General features: G+C 35.8%; 3 protein-coding genes across 5 annotated transcripts; 1 reads left to right on the top strand and 2 right to left on the bottom strand.

Annotated features, from left to right (window-relative positions):
- The first annotated feature begins 1,285 nt into the window (after positions 1 to 1,285).
- Positions 1,286 to 5,465, top strand: LOC111795495 (receptor homology region, transmembrane domain- and RING domain-containing protein 2-like). The gene is made up of 4 exons (XM_023677956.1): positions 1,286 to 1,650; positions 1,925 to 2,155; positions 2,829 to 3,233; positions 4,531 to 5,465. Exons 1-4 carry the CDS (start codon positions 1,512 to 1,514, stop codon positions 5,088 to 5,090), a joined length of 1,335 nt encoding a protein of 444 aa, XP_023533724.1. The 5' UTR covers positions 1,286 to 1,511; the 3' UTR covers positions 5,091 to 5,465.
- Positions 5,466 to 5,674: 209 nt separating this feature from the next.
- LOC111795488 (protein disulfide-isomerase 5-2-like) lies at positions 5,675 to 9,175 on the bottom strand (the record flags this gene model as incomplete). The annotated part of the gene is given in 5 exon segments (XM_023677944.1): positions 5,675 to 6,258; positions 6,739 to 7,043; positions 7,395 to 7,768; positions 7,999 to 8,102; positions 9,051 to 9,175. Coding segments are annotated over 5 exon segments (1,235 nt in total), but the record flags the coding sequence as incomplete, so codon positions are not given.
- A 529-nt stretch (positions 9,176 to 9,704) lies between these two features.
- On the bottom strand, positions 9,705 to 13,688 carry LOC111779987 (transcription factor TGA7-like). 3 transcript variants are annotated; one of them, XM_023660221.1, is made up of 10 exons: positions 13,329 to 13,688; positions 12,880 to 13,017; positions 12,161 to 12,333; positions 11,993 to 12,067; positions 11,836 to 11,895; positions 11,677 to 11,754; positions 11,542 to 11,605; positions 10,587 to 10,858; positions 10,216 to 10,437; positions 9,705 to 10,098 (listed from the first exon to the last, which is right to left on the bottom strand). In XM_023660221.1, exons 3-10 carry the CDS (start codon positions 12,317 to 12,319, stop codon positions 9,910 to 9,912), a joined length of 1,119 nt encoding a protein of 372 aa, XP_023515989.1. In that variant the 5' UTR covers positions 12,320 to 12,333; positions 12,880 to 13,017; positions 13,329 to 13,688; the 3' UTR covers positions 9,705 to 9,909. The 3 variants fall into 3 exon arrangements, with proteins under 3 accessions (XP_023515989.1, XP_023515981.1, XP_023515996.1); XM_023660213.1 differs by lacking the exon at positions 13,329 to 13,688 and having other exon boundaries at positions 12,880 to 13,069; XM_023660228.1 differs by lacking the exons at positions 12,880 to 13,017; positions 13,329 to 13,688 and adding an exon at positions 12,788 to 12,855.
- Positions 13,689 to 15,861: the final 2,173 nt, after the last annotated feature.

Raw genomic sequence — 15,861 nt, 5'->3', positions numbered from 1 at the left:
GAGGACACGAAGTGAAAGCCAAAGGAGTCATGATGAACACCATCACCCACCATTTTTTGTATCCCAACTCTCCATTCCCTTTTTCTTTTATTATATATATATATAATGAATTAATTTAGATTCCTCACTTCATAATTATTCTTAATTGATTTCACTTAAAATCATACTCAACATTATCAAAATGCCAATATTCTTTTCTTAAAATTTTACCTAAGTAACCAATAAAAGTAGTCATGTAATTCTTTTTCTTTTACTTCGAGAAATAAGTGAAAAAAAGGAATAAAGAAAATTGTTTATGTTAATTATGCATTAACAAATTAGAAGCTGAATTCTAACCAAATAATAATAATAATAATAATAATTAATTGATACAATTATTAATTTTATAAGTAAAAATAAAAGAATAAACAAGCTTTCTTTTTCTTTTTTTAATGCTTTTCTAATTTGATTTATGTTATATATCAATGAACTATCCTATAATCCAGATAGTGCGTGGCATATAGTGGGCGACAAAATCTCTGTGCTGATCGACAGCAATTATAGTTTTTTTTTTTTTTTTTTTTTCCATTTCTTTTTGTAATAGAATAATTCAAATTTCACATAATTTATGGTAACTTTAAAAATTATATAAAAAATTAGATTCGCAAATTTAAATCTTAATAATTTATTAAACACTCTAATAAATATTTTCAAGTAAACCATACATAAAACTTGTAATTTGAAATTAGACGACCAAGTCTCCTACTCAACATAATAATAATATTACAAAATGAAATTTAAAACAGTTTTTTATTTAAAAAAAAAGAAAAGAAAAGAAAAAAAATAAAAAATTTATTGGTTGAGGTAGTTATGACGTTGTCCGGTATTTTTTTGGTTAGTAATTATTATATAATTTATTTTAACTAACCAAAAAACATATTAAATGAACAAATTTAATTGCGATGGGGACTGATTGAAGGGAAGCACGTGCGAGACAGCTAAATGTGTGAGAGCGAATGCACCTTCATCTTCCATTTCTATTAAGCAATCGCCTTGGCAACAAGGGAAGTACGGCCATTTTAAGAAAAATAATATAATAATAATAATAATAAATTAGTACGGGGGGCCCTCTTCATATATATATATATATATATTTATATTTATATTTAATTTTCAGATTTCCAATATTCAGATCTGGCCGACGCTAAAAAAAATAAAAATTATTTTAATTATTAATTACCATATTTTCTTTTTTTAATTCGAGAATTATTATTATTGTTATTATTACTTTATTGGATTATCCTCTTTATCATTATCAGACTTTTTTTCCGCATTGTTTCCGATTTGTGGTCGGAGCAGGCACATTCATTCTCGAGGGTGTATCTCTCAGCGAATCAAAGGAACGCAGATTTTCCTTCTGAGAGATGGAAGCTGATGTTTCCATTGATTTATCTAAACCCTCGTAAATCTGTTCTCCGTTTCGATCTCTATCCTCTCCTTTTTCTCTCTCGCTGATTCGTGTTCTTGGATTCATGGCTTTGAGTGCTGCGAATTCAGGTCTTGCGTTTTTGTTTTTGCTTCTTTTGGTTGGTTGTTGCGGCTCCGCAGCTAATGTGGTATTGATTGGTACCAACCTTACTCTTTCGATCGACTCCATTGAAGCTGATTTTGGTTAGTTTTGTTTTTCCTCTCTGTTTCAACCTTTGCCCGCTCCATTCAACTTTAAAATTTTGATGTGTTAATTGTATTGTGTACTGGTGCGTGAATGTCTGTGCTCTCATAATCACTAGTCGCTGTGACTTGTGCCGCCTATAGGCAAGGATTAATTTTATGATTTAAGATTCTGTCAAATAGTAAAAGGTGATTTAGGAAAGCTATTACGTTTTGAGAAGATGAAAAATATGTACTACAGGCTGCTTATGGGTTCTGGTTTTTCTGATTTCAGCTCCTACAATAGCAAGTTCTGGGGATCCTGGGGTGTTGTATCTAGCAAATCCTCTTGATGCATGCGCCACATTGGAAAATAATGTTCAGCTGCCTGTAACCAATAGTTCACCATTTGCGCTTATAATTAGAGGAGGATGTAGCTTCGAGGATAAAGTGAGGAGAGCCCAAGTGGCTGGATTTAAAGCTGCAATTGTATATGACAATAAGGATGGTGGTGGCCTCATTGCGAGTAATGACTTTCTACACTATTAACTTCATGCCCGTTCTCCATTTGTGGAAGTGAATGACTTCTTTTAACTATGTTTCTGTTGCTTTGCATGCTTCAGTAATTCGATTTACTTGTAGCGTAGATATTGAATTAATTTAGTAGTGACAAATATTTTCTGGAAAATAGCCCTTTTCCTAAAGGATCTTGTCTAGAAGACTCCAAACAACAAAACCACTATGGGTTGGCTTAGTAGTCAAGAAGGGTCGGATCAAAAAGGTCTAGAGGGACTGAGTTTAAGCATGATGACCACCTATCTAAGATTTAATATCCCACGAGTTACCTTGATGACCAAATGTAGTAGTAGGGCCAAGTGACTGATGAAGATAGTTGAGTTGTGCAAAAGCTAGTCCTGACACTCGCGAATATGAAAAAAAAATCCAAACAACATGATCAAGTGTCTTTCCAAACTTGATTTATCAATCTAAACTTTGTGCACATACTTGGTTTTCAATTATAAGGTTTCTCTTGGTTTTCTACTCTGCTAATGGGTATGCAGTTATTTGGTTAACATTGTATTGCATGCATAAGAAGAAATGTTTTGAAAAGTGAGCTGCTTCATGCACGGTTCGACAAAGACACTGAGTTTTTTGTAAGCTTGAAGATTTTCTGGTCATAACTTTGAAGAGGTTTACAGTGGCAGGGAGCTCAGCTGGTATTAGAATACATGCTGTATTTGTTACTAAATCATCCGGTGAGACATTGAAGAAGTACGCAGGCTCCACTAACGTTGAGATATGGATAGCTCCAAGCTTTGAAAACTCTGCATGGTCCATCATGGCCATCTCCTTTATTTCTCTTCTTGCAATCTCTGCAATGCTTGCTACTTGTTTCTTCGCTCATAGGCATCGAATAAGACGAGGACATTCTCGATCTTCTCATGCTCGAGAGTTTCGGGGCATAAGCAGACGAGTAGTTAAAGCAATGCCAAGCCTCATATTTACTACTGCTTTAGAGGATAATTGTACGTCAGTAACATGTGCCATATGCCTCGAGGACTATACTCCTGGTGAAAAACTCAGAATTCTACAATGTCATCACAGTAAGTTCACTCCTTTTCTTCTAAAATTTATATTTTATTGTTATGTATATATATTGCATTTATAGGAATACTAGTTATACTCCTTGTTATGGTGTGTTTGGTCCTTGTTTCTTTTACTTTCTTTTTCATCTATAGCTCAGAGGCCCAACTTTTGCGAATTCAAGTTTATAATAAATGAGCTCTTAATCTTTACAAAAGGAGTATAACTAAGGCCTTAACCACATATCCACCGAGTTCTTGTTCCTACTTAAGGCCTGAGAAATGTTGCCTTTTGCATCTCTGGTCTCATGCCTTTCAAAATCATGTCTGAGAGGTTCTTTGTTTAGTGGGATGATTTAGATGTCAATATTTTTCATCTTATCTATCATTGAGATGAACTCCCAAGGCAATGTTCCATCCCCCATTGCTGCCCTCCACGTTTCCTTGACACAGGAGCCTCCTTATTTTGTGACACTACAAAAATCTAGGAAAACATCATTAGGGCTGAGAGCCTGAGACTAGTAGCCAGGGTTTCAATCCATACCCTCAAAGCCTTTTATTATTCTTTTATCCCTTAATGGACCGTTATCTCCTGAAAAGTAGGTTATGTGCTCATTTTCAGTTTAATTATATAAAGAGAGGCTTCAGCCTACAAGGGCAGTCCCATTATCTAAGGCCTGTGGTCTCTAAGTAGCACGTACATAGAGGTCGCATGTAGCGAGCTTAATATGAAAATCCCTTGTTATCTATGAAGAAACTAATAGAGTTAGATAGGGCAAACTAAATGTGATCCTTTGGGCGGAAATGGACTTCATACCCGGTTTAGGTTTAAAGATTAGAGAGTCGTGCTCCACCAATATATAAACACACACACACATGCAGAGGCTTCAAAAGGAGGTCGAAGCTTCATGATCGCTGACCATCTACTGATTGATGTTTTCATCTCAACGTGAGCAGTTAACCATGTTTCTTTTTCCACAAATACTTCTTACCACCTGATTCTGTGGCAACTATGATATATTCAACGGGAATCTCTAAGGTTATTTTGTCAACAAAGTCTCATTTCTTTTCATCAAATATCCAACCCCAGTTCACCCCATTCAGCCACTAACTAGCTAAAAATTCTAGTAGTTTCCTTCGACCCTGTGCTTACAGGATCAAGATTGCACAAGTAGTCGTTATGCATCTTTTTTCCTTCTCTTTTCTTTTGTCATGCTATACTTTGCTTACATGCATACCTGCATTTGTTTCATATATAATGATCTAGCTAACCACCTGTGATTGGTACTGAAAATAGTTTAATTGTAAATGATTTCAGAATTTCATGCCTCCTGTGTGGACTCTTGGCTTACTGCTTGGAGAACTTTCTGCCCGGTCTGCAAGCGAGATGCAAGAACTAGCACCGGTGATCCACCACCTTCAGAATCCACTCCATTGCTTTCAAGCATTTCCAGCTCTTTCGCTTCCTCCTCAATATTATCTTCTGCGAGATCATTACCACCAAGCTCTGCCATACAAGTATCCCTGTCATCAAGATCACTTTCGGCATCTCGGAACCACTCTCTCTCTACCACCCCTTACCTTCAGCATTCTGTTAGATCCTCCTTCTGCCCATCTCCATCCCAGAGATCAGTCGAACTCAGAAATGCATCCTCCCAGAGATCTTATACTTCGCATTTGCTTTCACCATATTCCTCGTGTTACCCGTCCATATCACCTTTACACTCAAGATACATGATTCCGCTTATTCCGAGTCCAAGCAACACCTCACCAAGCATAATAGGCTCTTCCAGTCATCAACATAATCCCTTGCATATAAGCAGGTCAGCTGCAAGTTTTTCTCCATTTGCTTCAGCTCAGTCTCTTCCTGAATGCTGATACGGGCGCGTTGAGAATCCTTTGTTCAAAGATATTGCCTTCCTTTTTATGTAGAGGTTCTTCGGGTATGGTTGAATTATGGCATATCATCTTGTCTGTAAATCAATTCCTTGGTTCCTATATGGCCCGCATCATTGTATATTTTTTCATAGGATGGCTCCATTTCTTTTGGAGTTGTAAAGTGAAGCAGAGTGTATACTTCTGGGGTGGGTTTGAAATTCTTTTACGGATCATGGGATTAGATACACGGGGGACTTAGCTTAACAACTGATCAGGATGCAATATATTACCGCTTCTCTCTCCCTCTTCCTTCCTTGGAGGCCTGAAAGGATCGGTTTAACACAATTATTTGAAAAGGAGCTTCTGTTTTTTCCACATGCATCAATCTTTGCTTATTTGTATCTTTTTTTTCATTGGCTTGTTATTTTCTTTGAATTGTAGTGGCTGAAGGGGGAGGGCTTTTCTCTACATCAGGGGAAAATGGACTGTGGTCTCCTTTAGAATGTGGAAGGATGGGTTTAGGTAGCTAACTTTTTACAAAAATATCAACTGTGATGAGATGTTTCCAACTAAAAGAGCCAACATGAACAACATCTATCTGCATAAGTCAATTCGATTGATCCAAGAAACCTAACTGTTACAAAGTAAAGCATAAAAAGCATACATCAAATATAAGTTCACTTTCGCAAGGGGTAAAGCGCTTGGGAACAGATCACCAAAAAACACATTTCATCAGTTATTTCATGGCTCCCAAGATACTTTTATGTCTGATTCTTGTCAATATCTGCTTCCCTAAGCCGTTCAAAGGTCATGCTAATAATTAATTCACCAAATTTCACATTCAATCTTCCTTGTCACCAGCCCTGTACTCAGTCCTTTCAACCTGTGAGGTAGAGCTGCCACTAATTTGGTCAACCTGATCCCGAGCAGGAGTATCGACTCTATGATATTCGTTATCATCTTTTGTGAGGTATTGGAAAAGCATTACTATTGCAACTATAAATACAATGATGTATACACTCCAGGTGCCTATCATTGAATTTATGAAGCCAATAAACGAAGGACCTGCAACTCTTCTTTCTTCAGTTCTCCCTTCCCTATATCCTTCAACAAATTGAGAGATTTCCGATGCATGGTCGTTCCCAATGATGCTTTCTGAACCAATAACCTGTCAAACACAAAAACAGAAAAACTACCTCAGTATGATATGTACATACATTCATGCATCTTTTATTTTATATTTGTGAGTGTTCGGGCCAGTTTATGCACACCTCAACTAATCTCAAAATCTTTCTACCCATTAAAGAAAACTTGTTCCTCAGACTCAGTACATGCATGAGTGATTGAATGTTATCATATATACATGTCCAGTTATACTCATAGTTGGGCATGCATGCATGTTTGTCGCTATTCCTAACTAAAAACAATAACATGCTCGAAGGTTTACTATTCAGGGTGAATTTTAAGACAAATATTCAAGAAACTTTGGTTTGTCACAAGTTTTATTACCCTACGGCAGTACAAAAATTGTGAACATATCCACTCAGACAAAGTCCTAGTAATGTGACATCGTAACAGAGAAAAATCTAAATGTAGATGATTGAATGACCATGCTATACAGTATCATTTGCCTTCATGAGGGACTTACCATTAAGTATTCCTCCTTCCCATCCCAAATGATCATTTTTGGTAATGTGGTCTTCTTGTCCCCAAATGAATCAGCAAATTCTCCCCACTGTTTAGCCCCGACATAAGCAAACACCAAGTCACGATTAGCAGATGCAGCAGCCTTTAATAAATTGATCAAATTCTTTGTCTGGTCATCATCCTCATCCTTCACTATTGTGAGTGCTATTTTCCTCTCATCGTCCTTTAGTAGCTTAAGTGTGTCGTAGTTTATGGGCAGAACAAGAGGGAACAAGCTTTGTTTTATGAACTCCTCCAAGAATTTATCTGCACAAGTAAAATAGGAAGGCTTAAACAATTTTATCTAGCATACATAACATATCGATGATGGAGAGACGAATCAACATTCAAGCACCTAAAGGGCATATACACAATTATATACAGAAGAAATGATATTGGGATATTCCTGGCAATGGATAAAAACTCAACCAGACATCTTGGTGTAAACAAGTAACAGATAAGAATTCAAGCAGTTGGGAACTTAGCCCCTTAAACAGTTTATACTAGGTATAGCATCCTGCATAACAAGGTTTTTACTCCGTCAATCCATTCTGACGACACGTGGATGTGAAACACATGCAAGGTAACTTGACAGTGGTAGTTGATAGACAAACCAACCTTCAAAGGGACCATAAAAAATGCTCCGTTCATTGTTGTAATTTGGATGGATAGAAACCAAGGCAGGAACTTTATCAAAATCATAAGATACCATGATATCCTCCGAGAATCCCTTGGCCACTGAAAACCAAGCTTTCTTCTTGTACTTGATAGCAAATTTAGAAATAATAGATTCATCTAAACCGAAACCCAAATAAATAGGGAAGTAAGGCCCAGAAGCTTCAACAAATTCATTAATCGATGAGTCTGACTCGAGAATTGAGACATCTGGGGCAACAAATTTCTTCAAATAACGGACAAGTAACTCTGCTTTCCTTGGTCCATAATAGTCTACTGGAACGCCATGCATGAAGATCTTGATTGTAGGATAGGCACTACAATTTTGGAAAAACGTTCGTGTAGTTAGAAGAGAATCATAGCTTGCCTTTCGAATATAATTCAAGAACTGGTATTCAGTAGCAAACTCCCCATTAAGAATGGAAATGGTGAGATTCCACTAAAACTATGCATCTAATCTAAGAGACACAACCAAACTCCAAGCCTATTGAAAATAAACTCACATTGTTTACTACATTGGAGATGTGAATAAAAGGAAATAACATACTCAACGTCATATTTTTTAGCAAGACGAGTAAACTTGTCAGCATTCAGTTTTGCAAGAACTATAGGCTCCTTCAATTTGGCAAGCTGAGGTGCAGCAGCGTCCAACTACACAATTAAAAAAGATAATTAACCAAAGGAAATAATACATATTTTGTGCATAATAGACTGCACTGCAGGGTGTGATATCTGTATTTTGGCCCGACGACAAGTTGCAAGAGACTGAAACAGCATTCAGCACATTAGAAAGAATATGGAAAATCACATGCAATAGAATGGCTGCAGAATAACAGCTGCAGTCCAAATAATGTACCGTGCTAAACGGAGCAAGAAACAAGAACCAAGAACCAAGAACCAAGAACACCTCCATCCAGGAAGAACTTTACAAGTAAACTATCAAACTGTTGACAATCGAAGAACATAGAGAGATTTTGAAACTTATTGGTAATAGTAACCCAAAGCCAAGCGTCAAAATCTACAAACTGTGAATCATTGATGCACGAACAAATTTATTAAAGAAACTTCTACTCTTTCGAAGAATCATCTCCCTCGATATGAAGTGAGAGCCAACTTTACAGGAAACTCCTCCAAATTTTATTTGAATATTATGAAAATTTCACAACGAATTTGAAAGTGGAACTCACACCACAAGACTGAAGAAACAAACAATCCAGATCAGAAATCTCTTTACAATTGAGATTATCCTGAAGATGAAATTAGGCCACTCAATTCGACCAGATGGAAGCCGACTTAGCACATCCATATATTCAAAATCTTCATCGCTACGAAGGCAGTTCAATCGGAAAACATATATGTCACAACCTCCATATTATTGACGAACTGATTCAATACACAAATAAGTACTTGAAGTCCTAATCGATTCTGTTTAGGCGGCTCTACACATCCATATTAAGGTTTTAATAAAAATTCCTTTGTTTCACCCATCTACGTATCCAAAGGGAGATCAAATGATAACAGAAAACAATGTAACTAAAAGTGCGAATCCGACGGATAGTCTAGAACAATGGAAGAGAAAATATGAGGGGACGAAGGTACCTCTGGAGAAAGACGCTTGCAGTGGCCGCACCAAGGGGCGTAAAAGTCGACCAATATGTAATCAAATGAAGAAATGGCGAGATCGAAATTGGATTCGTCGAGCTCCAACACCGTTCCATCCGCCGTGAGCGGCAACTCCGAGCTCGAAAAGGAAGAGGATGGCAGTGCTAAGATTGAAACGAGGACAATAACCACCGCTTGATACGATCTCTGCATCTTCAGAGTGTTCAATTTGATGAGGATCACGATCTCGATCGTTCTCCTGGTTTCGATTTATTTCTTCTTCTTCGTTTATCAGCTGCTCTTAGTACTGCCGAAGTTGTACGTTCAATTCATTTCTAAGCAGCAGATTTTGATTTGTGAGGTCTTCGAAATCACTTACGAAGTCAGAACTGCCTCCAAAACAATTTTGTTTTAATTCATTTCTTTTATTTTCTCTTTTCCAAAATGTTTTAGTTTTTATTTTTATTTTATCAAACTTAATAAAATGATAATAATAGTTTTTTTTTTTTTTTTTTTAATTGAGTGGGTTTGTTAGCCTTTGAAAAATAAATATTTTAAAGTGAAAAGCCCTTTTGTTTAACCTAATATCATTTAATTGCATTATTTATATTTGGGATGAAAATAAAATTGCTTTAATTTTAACTGGGAGTATATAGAAACAAAATTTTACTATATTAAATTAATGAACTAAGTTTGCGTACACAGAGAGCATTATAGGAAGGATTGATATTTACATTTTTTGCAAACCAGAGAACTTGGATACTAAAATGTGCCTAGCAGTGAACCTTATACCAGGATTTATATCTCCCTTTGTAGTCTATGCCTTAATATGGTGGCTGGAACATGTCTGAACCTTTCATGGCTCGGCGGGTTTGCGAGGTCGGGTGGTCCAGAGGGAACTGAGAACACGGAGACGATGGAAGTACTCGCCTAAAGCGAGCAAGCCTTGTGCTGCTTGTTTGGTGGTTAGGATGTGAGACACTCTCTTCAAAGTTTGTTGCCTGAGATGGTCTGCTTGTTCAAGAAAAGAGTAACACACGCTCGGCTGACCGAGTGACGACGGTTCACGGTTCAGGACCGAAGCAAAAACTATTGTCATACACTTATCATACTCAGAAAGGCAAATCAAGTCCATTTGATGTGAGAAAATGCAGTACATTACCTGGCTTACAAAGTTCTCCAATGCTTCTAGCCTCTCCATCCCATCACCCATCTGAGAAATATAGCTTCCAAGAGGATCATTGGCAATGCTGAGGGATAGATTCTGGTGTAATTTTTCCATTCCCTGTGTGAGCGCGTCTTCAGCTTGCCGAGACGACTGATGCAACTTGTGGATATCGGCTCTTTGTTGTTCGTTTAACGGCCCGAAGTATGGCTTCAGAACCTGTCAGCATATATGGGAGGTTTTTCACCATCTAAACCAGGATCCTGATCTGTTATTTGGCTATATAATGCAAAAGGAAAGGGAGAACGTGCACATATTGGCATAGTAAAGTTCAATTTTCATTACGAAGTCGAATAAAAAGTTGTTACGTTGAGCAGCTCGGATGGGCGAAATCCCCCAATCCAGAGGAAAAAACGCTCTGCTGATGATCTCCATACTCCAGACATTAAATAGAATACATCAGCCTTTGCAACATTTGCCTTCATGCAAAACAAGTTGTGGTAATGGTTTAAGCTGCTCTCCACCAAAATTTGGAGTTCCATATCGGTTACATGAACTTGCAACGCTTTTCTCAGTTCAGTGACCTGCCTCTGTTGCTCCTCAACCCAGTGATTATACTCCATCTCAAATGCAGCAATCCCTGAAAGTTAAATAGCAGAGATCTCAGATTGGAACCAGCGCTCGAGTTTTTTTCTTCTTTATCTAGATGAACATTACAACTCAGTTACACTTCTGTTTGTGTTTAAAGAGAAACAAAACCTGCTGTTGGATTGATGAAGAAAGAAGGTACATTAAAGGTCTGATGTAACCGTCCAAGCCTACCGCTAGTAAGTATTGTCCTCTTTTGGTTTCCCTTTCGGGCTTCTTCTCAAGGTTTTTAAAACATGTCTGCTAGGGAGAGGTTTTCACACCCTTATAAGGAATGCTTAGTTCCCCTTTCAAACCGATGTGGGATCTCACAATCTACCTCCCTTCGGGGCTTAGCATCTTCGCTGGTACACCGTTCGGTGTCCACCCCCCTTTGAGATTCAGCGCTCTCACTGGCACACCGCCCGGTGTTTGGCTCTTAAACCATTTGTAACAGCCCAAGCTCACCGCTAGCAGATATTGTGTTCTTTGGACTTTTCTTTTCGGGCTTTCCCTTAAGGTTTTCAAAACGTGTTTGTTAGGGAGAGGTTTTCACACCCTTGTAAGGAATGCTTAGTTCCCCTCTCCCACGGATGAGGAATCTCACATATGAGGTCACTTAGTCAAACTATAAGGAAAATAAGGAAGCACCAATTAAGGTGAAATTGTGTGGAGGTAAGACATGAAATCACAAACCTGGGTTTACCAATCCGCCGAATCCCAAGTGGCTGGTATCTACCACACAGCTTGTATGTACACCCTGCAACACAGAGATATGCTTAATTGGGTACAGGATAGAAACTGTAAAAGAAAAGATGACCTCCTTCTTACCTTCAGCTTGGTTCTTTCTAGCTCTTGCTCCAATTGAGCCAGCTTCAAACGGCTAGTTTCCAACTGCTGCACATAAACCTACAAGACAAAGTTCAATAAGTCCTCCAATCATATATCAGATATCAACAAAAACTTGTGCAAATGATCGTCTTTCAGCACCTTTTTCCTCATACGGCTTTTACGAGCTGCTTCTCGATTTTGTGCTAAACGTCTTTGAACCTGCATATGTTTATTGGATGATGTAAACAGAAGGTGAAGAAAACAAAGGAAGAAAATGAAGAGTGCACGAGAGAGAGCTGGTTCGCAGTCTATTCACCTTATCATCAATTGGTTTGTTCATTTCTTGACTGCTCTCAGGATGATCCATCGATTCAAAAGGAATTAACTCGGGCTACAAAGTCAGAAAACAAAAATTACTAGAATCCAACAAGATGATAACCTAGGAACTCAGGTTTTCTAACAAGAACAAAGATAGTGTTCTCACTTTATTGTCTACACAGTCGTCCACTTTTATAATAGGCGATAAAAGTGGACGACTGTAGGCGTTTCCCCATGAGTTGATCTGGTAAAATGGCTCATAGATACCCATATTTGAAGCATAGAGTTGAGTGGATGAAGAGCTCATACTCTGTTGACTAATCATAAGAGTAAAATGGACTGAAAAGATGGAAAAGGGAAACAATTAAGAACTGAAAAAGACAATTCAGCCATCCTTCAATTTCGAAAAAAAGGTATGCCATACAGAATAATTGATAGAATTGAAGAACTCCAACAAAAAAAAACAGGGGAGAAAACAATTGGATTTAGAGAAGTTTTATCTAAGGAACTAATACAAAATATGGATCATTCTATAGAAACTATTACATTTCTAATAGCCTGCTTTCATTCAAAAACAAAAACAACAACTGGGTCTATGAGGAGAAAAGATCAAAAGAAGCAAACATGGATGAACACAGCTTCAAAGTCCCATCCCCTTACAATTATGGAAAGAAGCTTATAGCAAGAGACTCCCACATGTACTGCCAATCAATAACATATAAACACAAGAAGATGGGCAGCAAAGCAGGGGGAAGAAAGGGATAAATTCAATTCTGAAAAGAAATATTCAAACCAGTCTTGAAGCGGTAGCCAAAGCCAGAGAAGAAGAAGAAGAAGAAAAGGAAGAACAGAGGTTTTGTTTCATGATGAAACAATTCGAGATACCTGAATCTAAGTTAAATAACAGTAGAAAATGACCACAGAGAGGTCTGAAATAGTGGGCAGATCAAACCCGGTGTGGAAACGATGCCGCCTTCAAAAGATAATAAAATAAGAAATGAAGTTCCTCGCTCATCCACTTCCCTATGAGTTGGAAAGAAACACAAAGAAATGAGAAAGCAACTCAACAATGGAAAAAAAAGGATAGAGAACCATTCACATATATATACAAGTTTATTTTTAACTTTTTCTTCATCCCGCCCACTCGGCTCCCTCTTCTCTTCCACTTTTTTCCCTTTGTTTTTTAGCGCTAAATTCTACCGTCAATCAGTTGTTAACGTCGCTATGACCTCACTTTCCACCATTGGAGGGTTAAGGTTAAGCTACCTCGCCATCACAACTAAACGGATTCTCCAAAACACAAAAACCCCCAATAATTCTACGTTATTTCTTACCCTACGCCTCTCTTTCCGTCGATCTAACGTGCATTTTCCGCCGACGTTGCCATTTCTGTCTGCCCGCCATGAATCTGCAGTCCCGAGGTTGATTTCTATGGCCGAAACTGCAAGTAACTTTTTGGAATAAACTTCTAAAGCTGCCCGGGCCCTGACCGATTCGGCCATGAAATTTGGATCGTCCTTCCCATATTCGAATCAGCATCGTCAACTCTTCTGCTGAGTTCCGCGAGATCACACGAACCATCCATTCCCGCCATAGATTCGAAGCTTTGAAGCTTCAAACACAAAATCCTCAATGCCCTAATAGCCCAATAATGCTTCTGTTTTTTTATTTTTAATCAAGACAAACCCAAGAACAAAATTTCTCCAAACTTTCAAACTAACTCTTGATTTAAGATTCTAAGCATTATATAATAAGGGGGAGTTAAGAAATATATTATATTAATAATAAGCTATTAAATAAAGTAAATTACACTTTGCATGATTAAGGATAGTTTTAATTAAACATTTGATGAGCAAGAAAAACACTAACAATTCAGATTGAAAATAAGAGGGAAATGAAGTTTCGAATCTTTGATCAACGCTAAAAAGTAATTGATTTTCATACACTGAAACAAATGTCGAATATATTCTTTTCTGAAAAAATTATAATTTGTTGTAATAATGTATATTCATAAAATAATAAATAATATAAGGTTCGTCGATTTATATATATATATAATAATTTTTAAATTTTATTTCTAACTACGACATGAATTTATTTATTATTTTTAAATCAAAATTACAAACATTATTAGACAAAAGAAAAATAATAGGATTTAACTTTTATCTAATATCTCGACTTATTAAATATAAAATTATATTTAAGTTCTATTATGTGTATTTAAAGTCGAAGAATTTATTAAATAACCGATTAAAAGTTTTTTTTTTAACATGTTTTAAATTTAAAATTTATTTGATATATATATATATAATCAATTTGAAGGAGTTTTGATTTCTTTTATTTTTTCCTATTTGAAGCAAAATATAAAAGAAGATGCTAAAATAAAAAAATAAAAAAATTAAAAAAGCTTCTTTGTGCACTTATTGGATGGAGGAGCATTACTCCATCTATATTTGAACTGACTCGTCCACCACCATCCTATCTTTTTTTTTTCTTTTTCTTTTTCTTTTTCCCTTCTTTTTTTCCCTTATCTCCTTCCGTCTTTATTTCTTTTCAACTGCAAATTCAATTACTAAATAATTAAAAAGGAAAAAGAAAAAGAGCCCTTTGTTCAGGTGCCATAAATGTACACAAATTCACCACTTTTTTCAAAGTAAATATGCATAATTCTTTTATATATATTTATTTATATATAAAGGCAGCTTATTCGTTAAACAATTTTTTTCTTCAATTAGCATTATATTATAAATTTATTTTATTTTTAATTAAAATTTTTAAAAGTCAAAATATTAGTATATATTTGTAAATTTTATCTACTTAGTTTATCCCGCTATATCATACTAATTAAATCAAATCTCATCCGATAAATATTCATTCATCACTAATATTAATAGTATACTATGTTTGTTTTTCTGGACATTAACGACTTTACTATAAATAAAAAATGTATAATTTTAATCTGCTAGAAATTATATATATATATATTTTTAAATTTTCGCTTTCGAAATAGTCTAATCAGTATTTTGTCTATAATAATAATATTTGAACGTATTTAATTTTATTCCAATTAAAATATATTTAAAGTGATTGAGCATTTAATTGGTAAAATAGAGATTGTGAAGTAAATAAATGAGTTAGTGAAAAGGGAAAAAAAAAGGAGAAAAAAAAGAAAAGAAAGGAAACAAGCTTCTTTTGCCTTTTATTTTCTTTTTGCGATATTTGTCATTTTCTTACGTCAATTAATAAATAATAATGCTTACAATGCAATGTCCAACACACTATCTCCTTTATAAAACACTTTCGATTTTATTATTAAATAGCTTAATAACTAACTCGCTTTAATCCCTCGCCTTTTATCTCTCTCTTGCCTCTCTTTTTTTATTTACATTTACATTTTCACCTTTTTTTTATATAGGAAAAAAACTAACGTGTACGGCTTTTGCCTTTTGACGTACGCATAAGCTTGCATTGTAATTTTTTTAAAAAAATACATAATAATTGATTTTTTATGGGATAAGAAAAATGCTATTTATAAATTATAATTTACAAAAATTTATAATATATTAAATTAATGACAAAATTTTAATTTATGCGAACTGAATCTTTATAATATACATTGTGACACGTTACAGGATTAAATTATTAGTTTGGAGAGCATAGAAGGGAAAAGTGTATTATATTCTTTACTATATATATTGGTGTTATGAACACTTGCATTATTAAACCAAGAAAACCCTACAGAATCTATCCCTCTCTCTCCTAATTTACAAACAGAATCTTTTCATATCCTTCATTGAATATAGAATATGGCACAGCTGACCCTGAATTTCACAAAATATCGTCACTTAATTAAATAATTATTAAATT

Source organism: Cucurbita pepo, chromosome LG01, assembly GCF_002806865.2.
Source record: "Cucurbita pepo subsp. pepo cultivar mu-cu-16 chromosome LG01, ASM280686v2, whole genome shotgun sequence".
NCBI classification, from domain to species: domain Eukaryota; kingdom Viridiplantae; phylum Streptophyta; class Magnoliopsida; order Cucurbitales; family Cucurbitaceae; genus Cucurbita; species Cucurbita pepo.
This window is presented reverse-complemented; position numbering and strand designations above follow the sequence as displayed.

Bases quoted from the DNA above. Each gene is read 5' to 3' on its own strand.
- LOC111795495 (XM_023677956.1), top strand. From the start codon at position 1,512: ATGGCTTTGAGTGCTGCGAATTCAGGTCTTGCGTTTTTGTTTTTGCTT. The intron at 1,651-1,924 runs GTTAGTTTTGTT...TTCTGATTTCAG, and splicing joins CTCCATTGAAGCTGATTTTG to CTCCTACAATAGCAAGTTCT. The intron at 3,234-4,530 runs GTAAGTTCACTC...AAATGATTTCAG, and splicing joins AATTCTACAATGTCATCACA to AATTTCATGCCTCCTGTGTG.
- LOC111779987 (XM_023660221.1), bottom strand. From the start codon at position 12,319: ATGATTAGTCAACAGAGTATGAGCTCTTCATCCACTCAACTCTATGCT. The intron at 11,896-11,992 runs GTGAATAGACTG...AAACATATGCAG, and splicing joins ACAAACCAATTGATGATAAG to GTTCAAAGACGTTTAGCACA. The intron at 10,099-10,215 runs GTAATGTACTGC...TCACTCGGTCAG, and splicing joins TGGAGAACTTTGTAAGCCAG to CCGAGCGTGTGTTACTCTTT.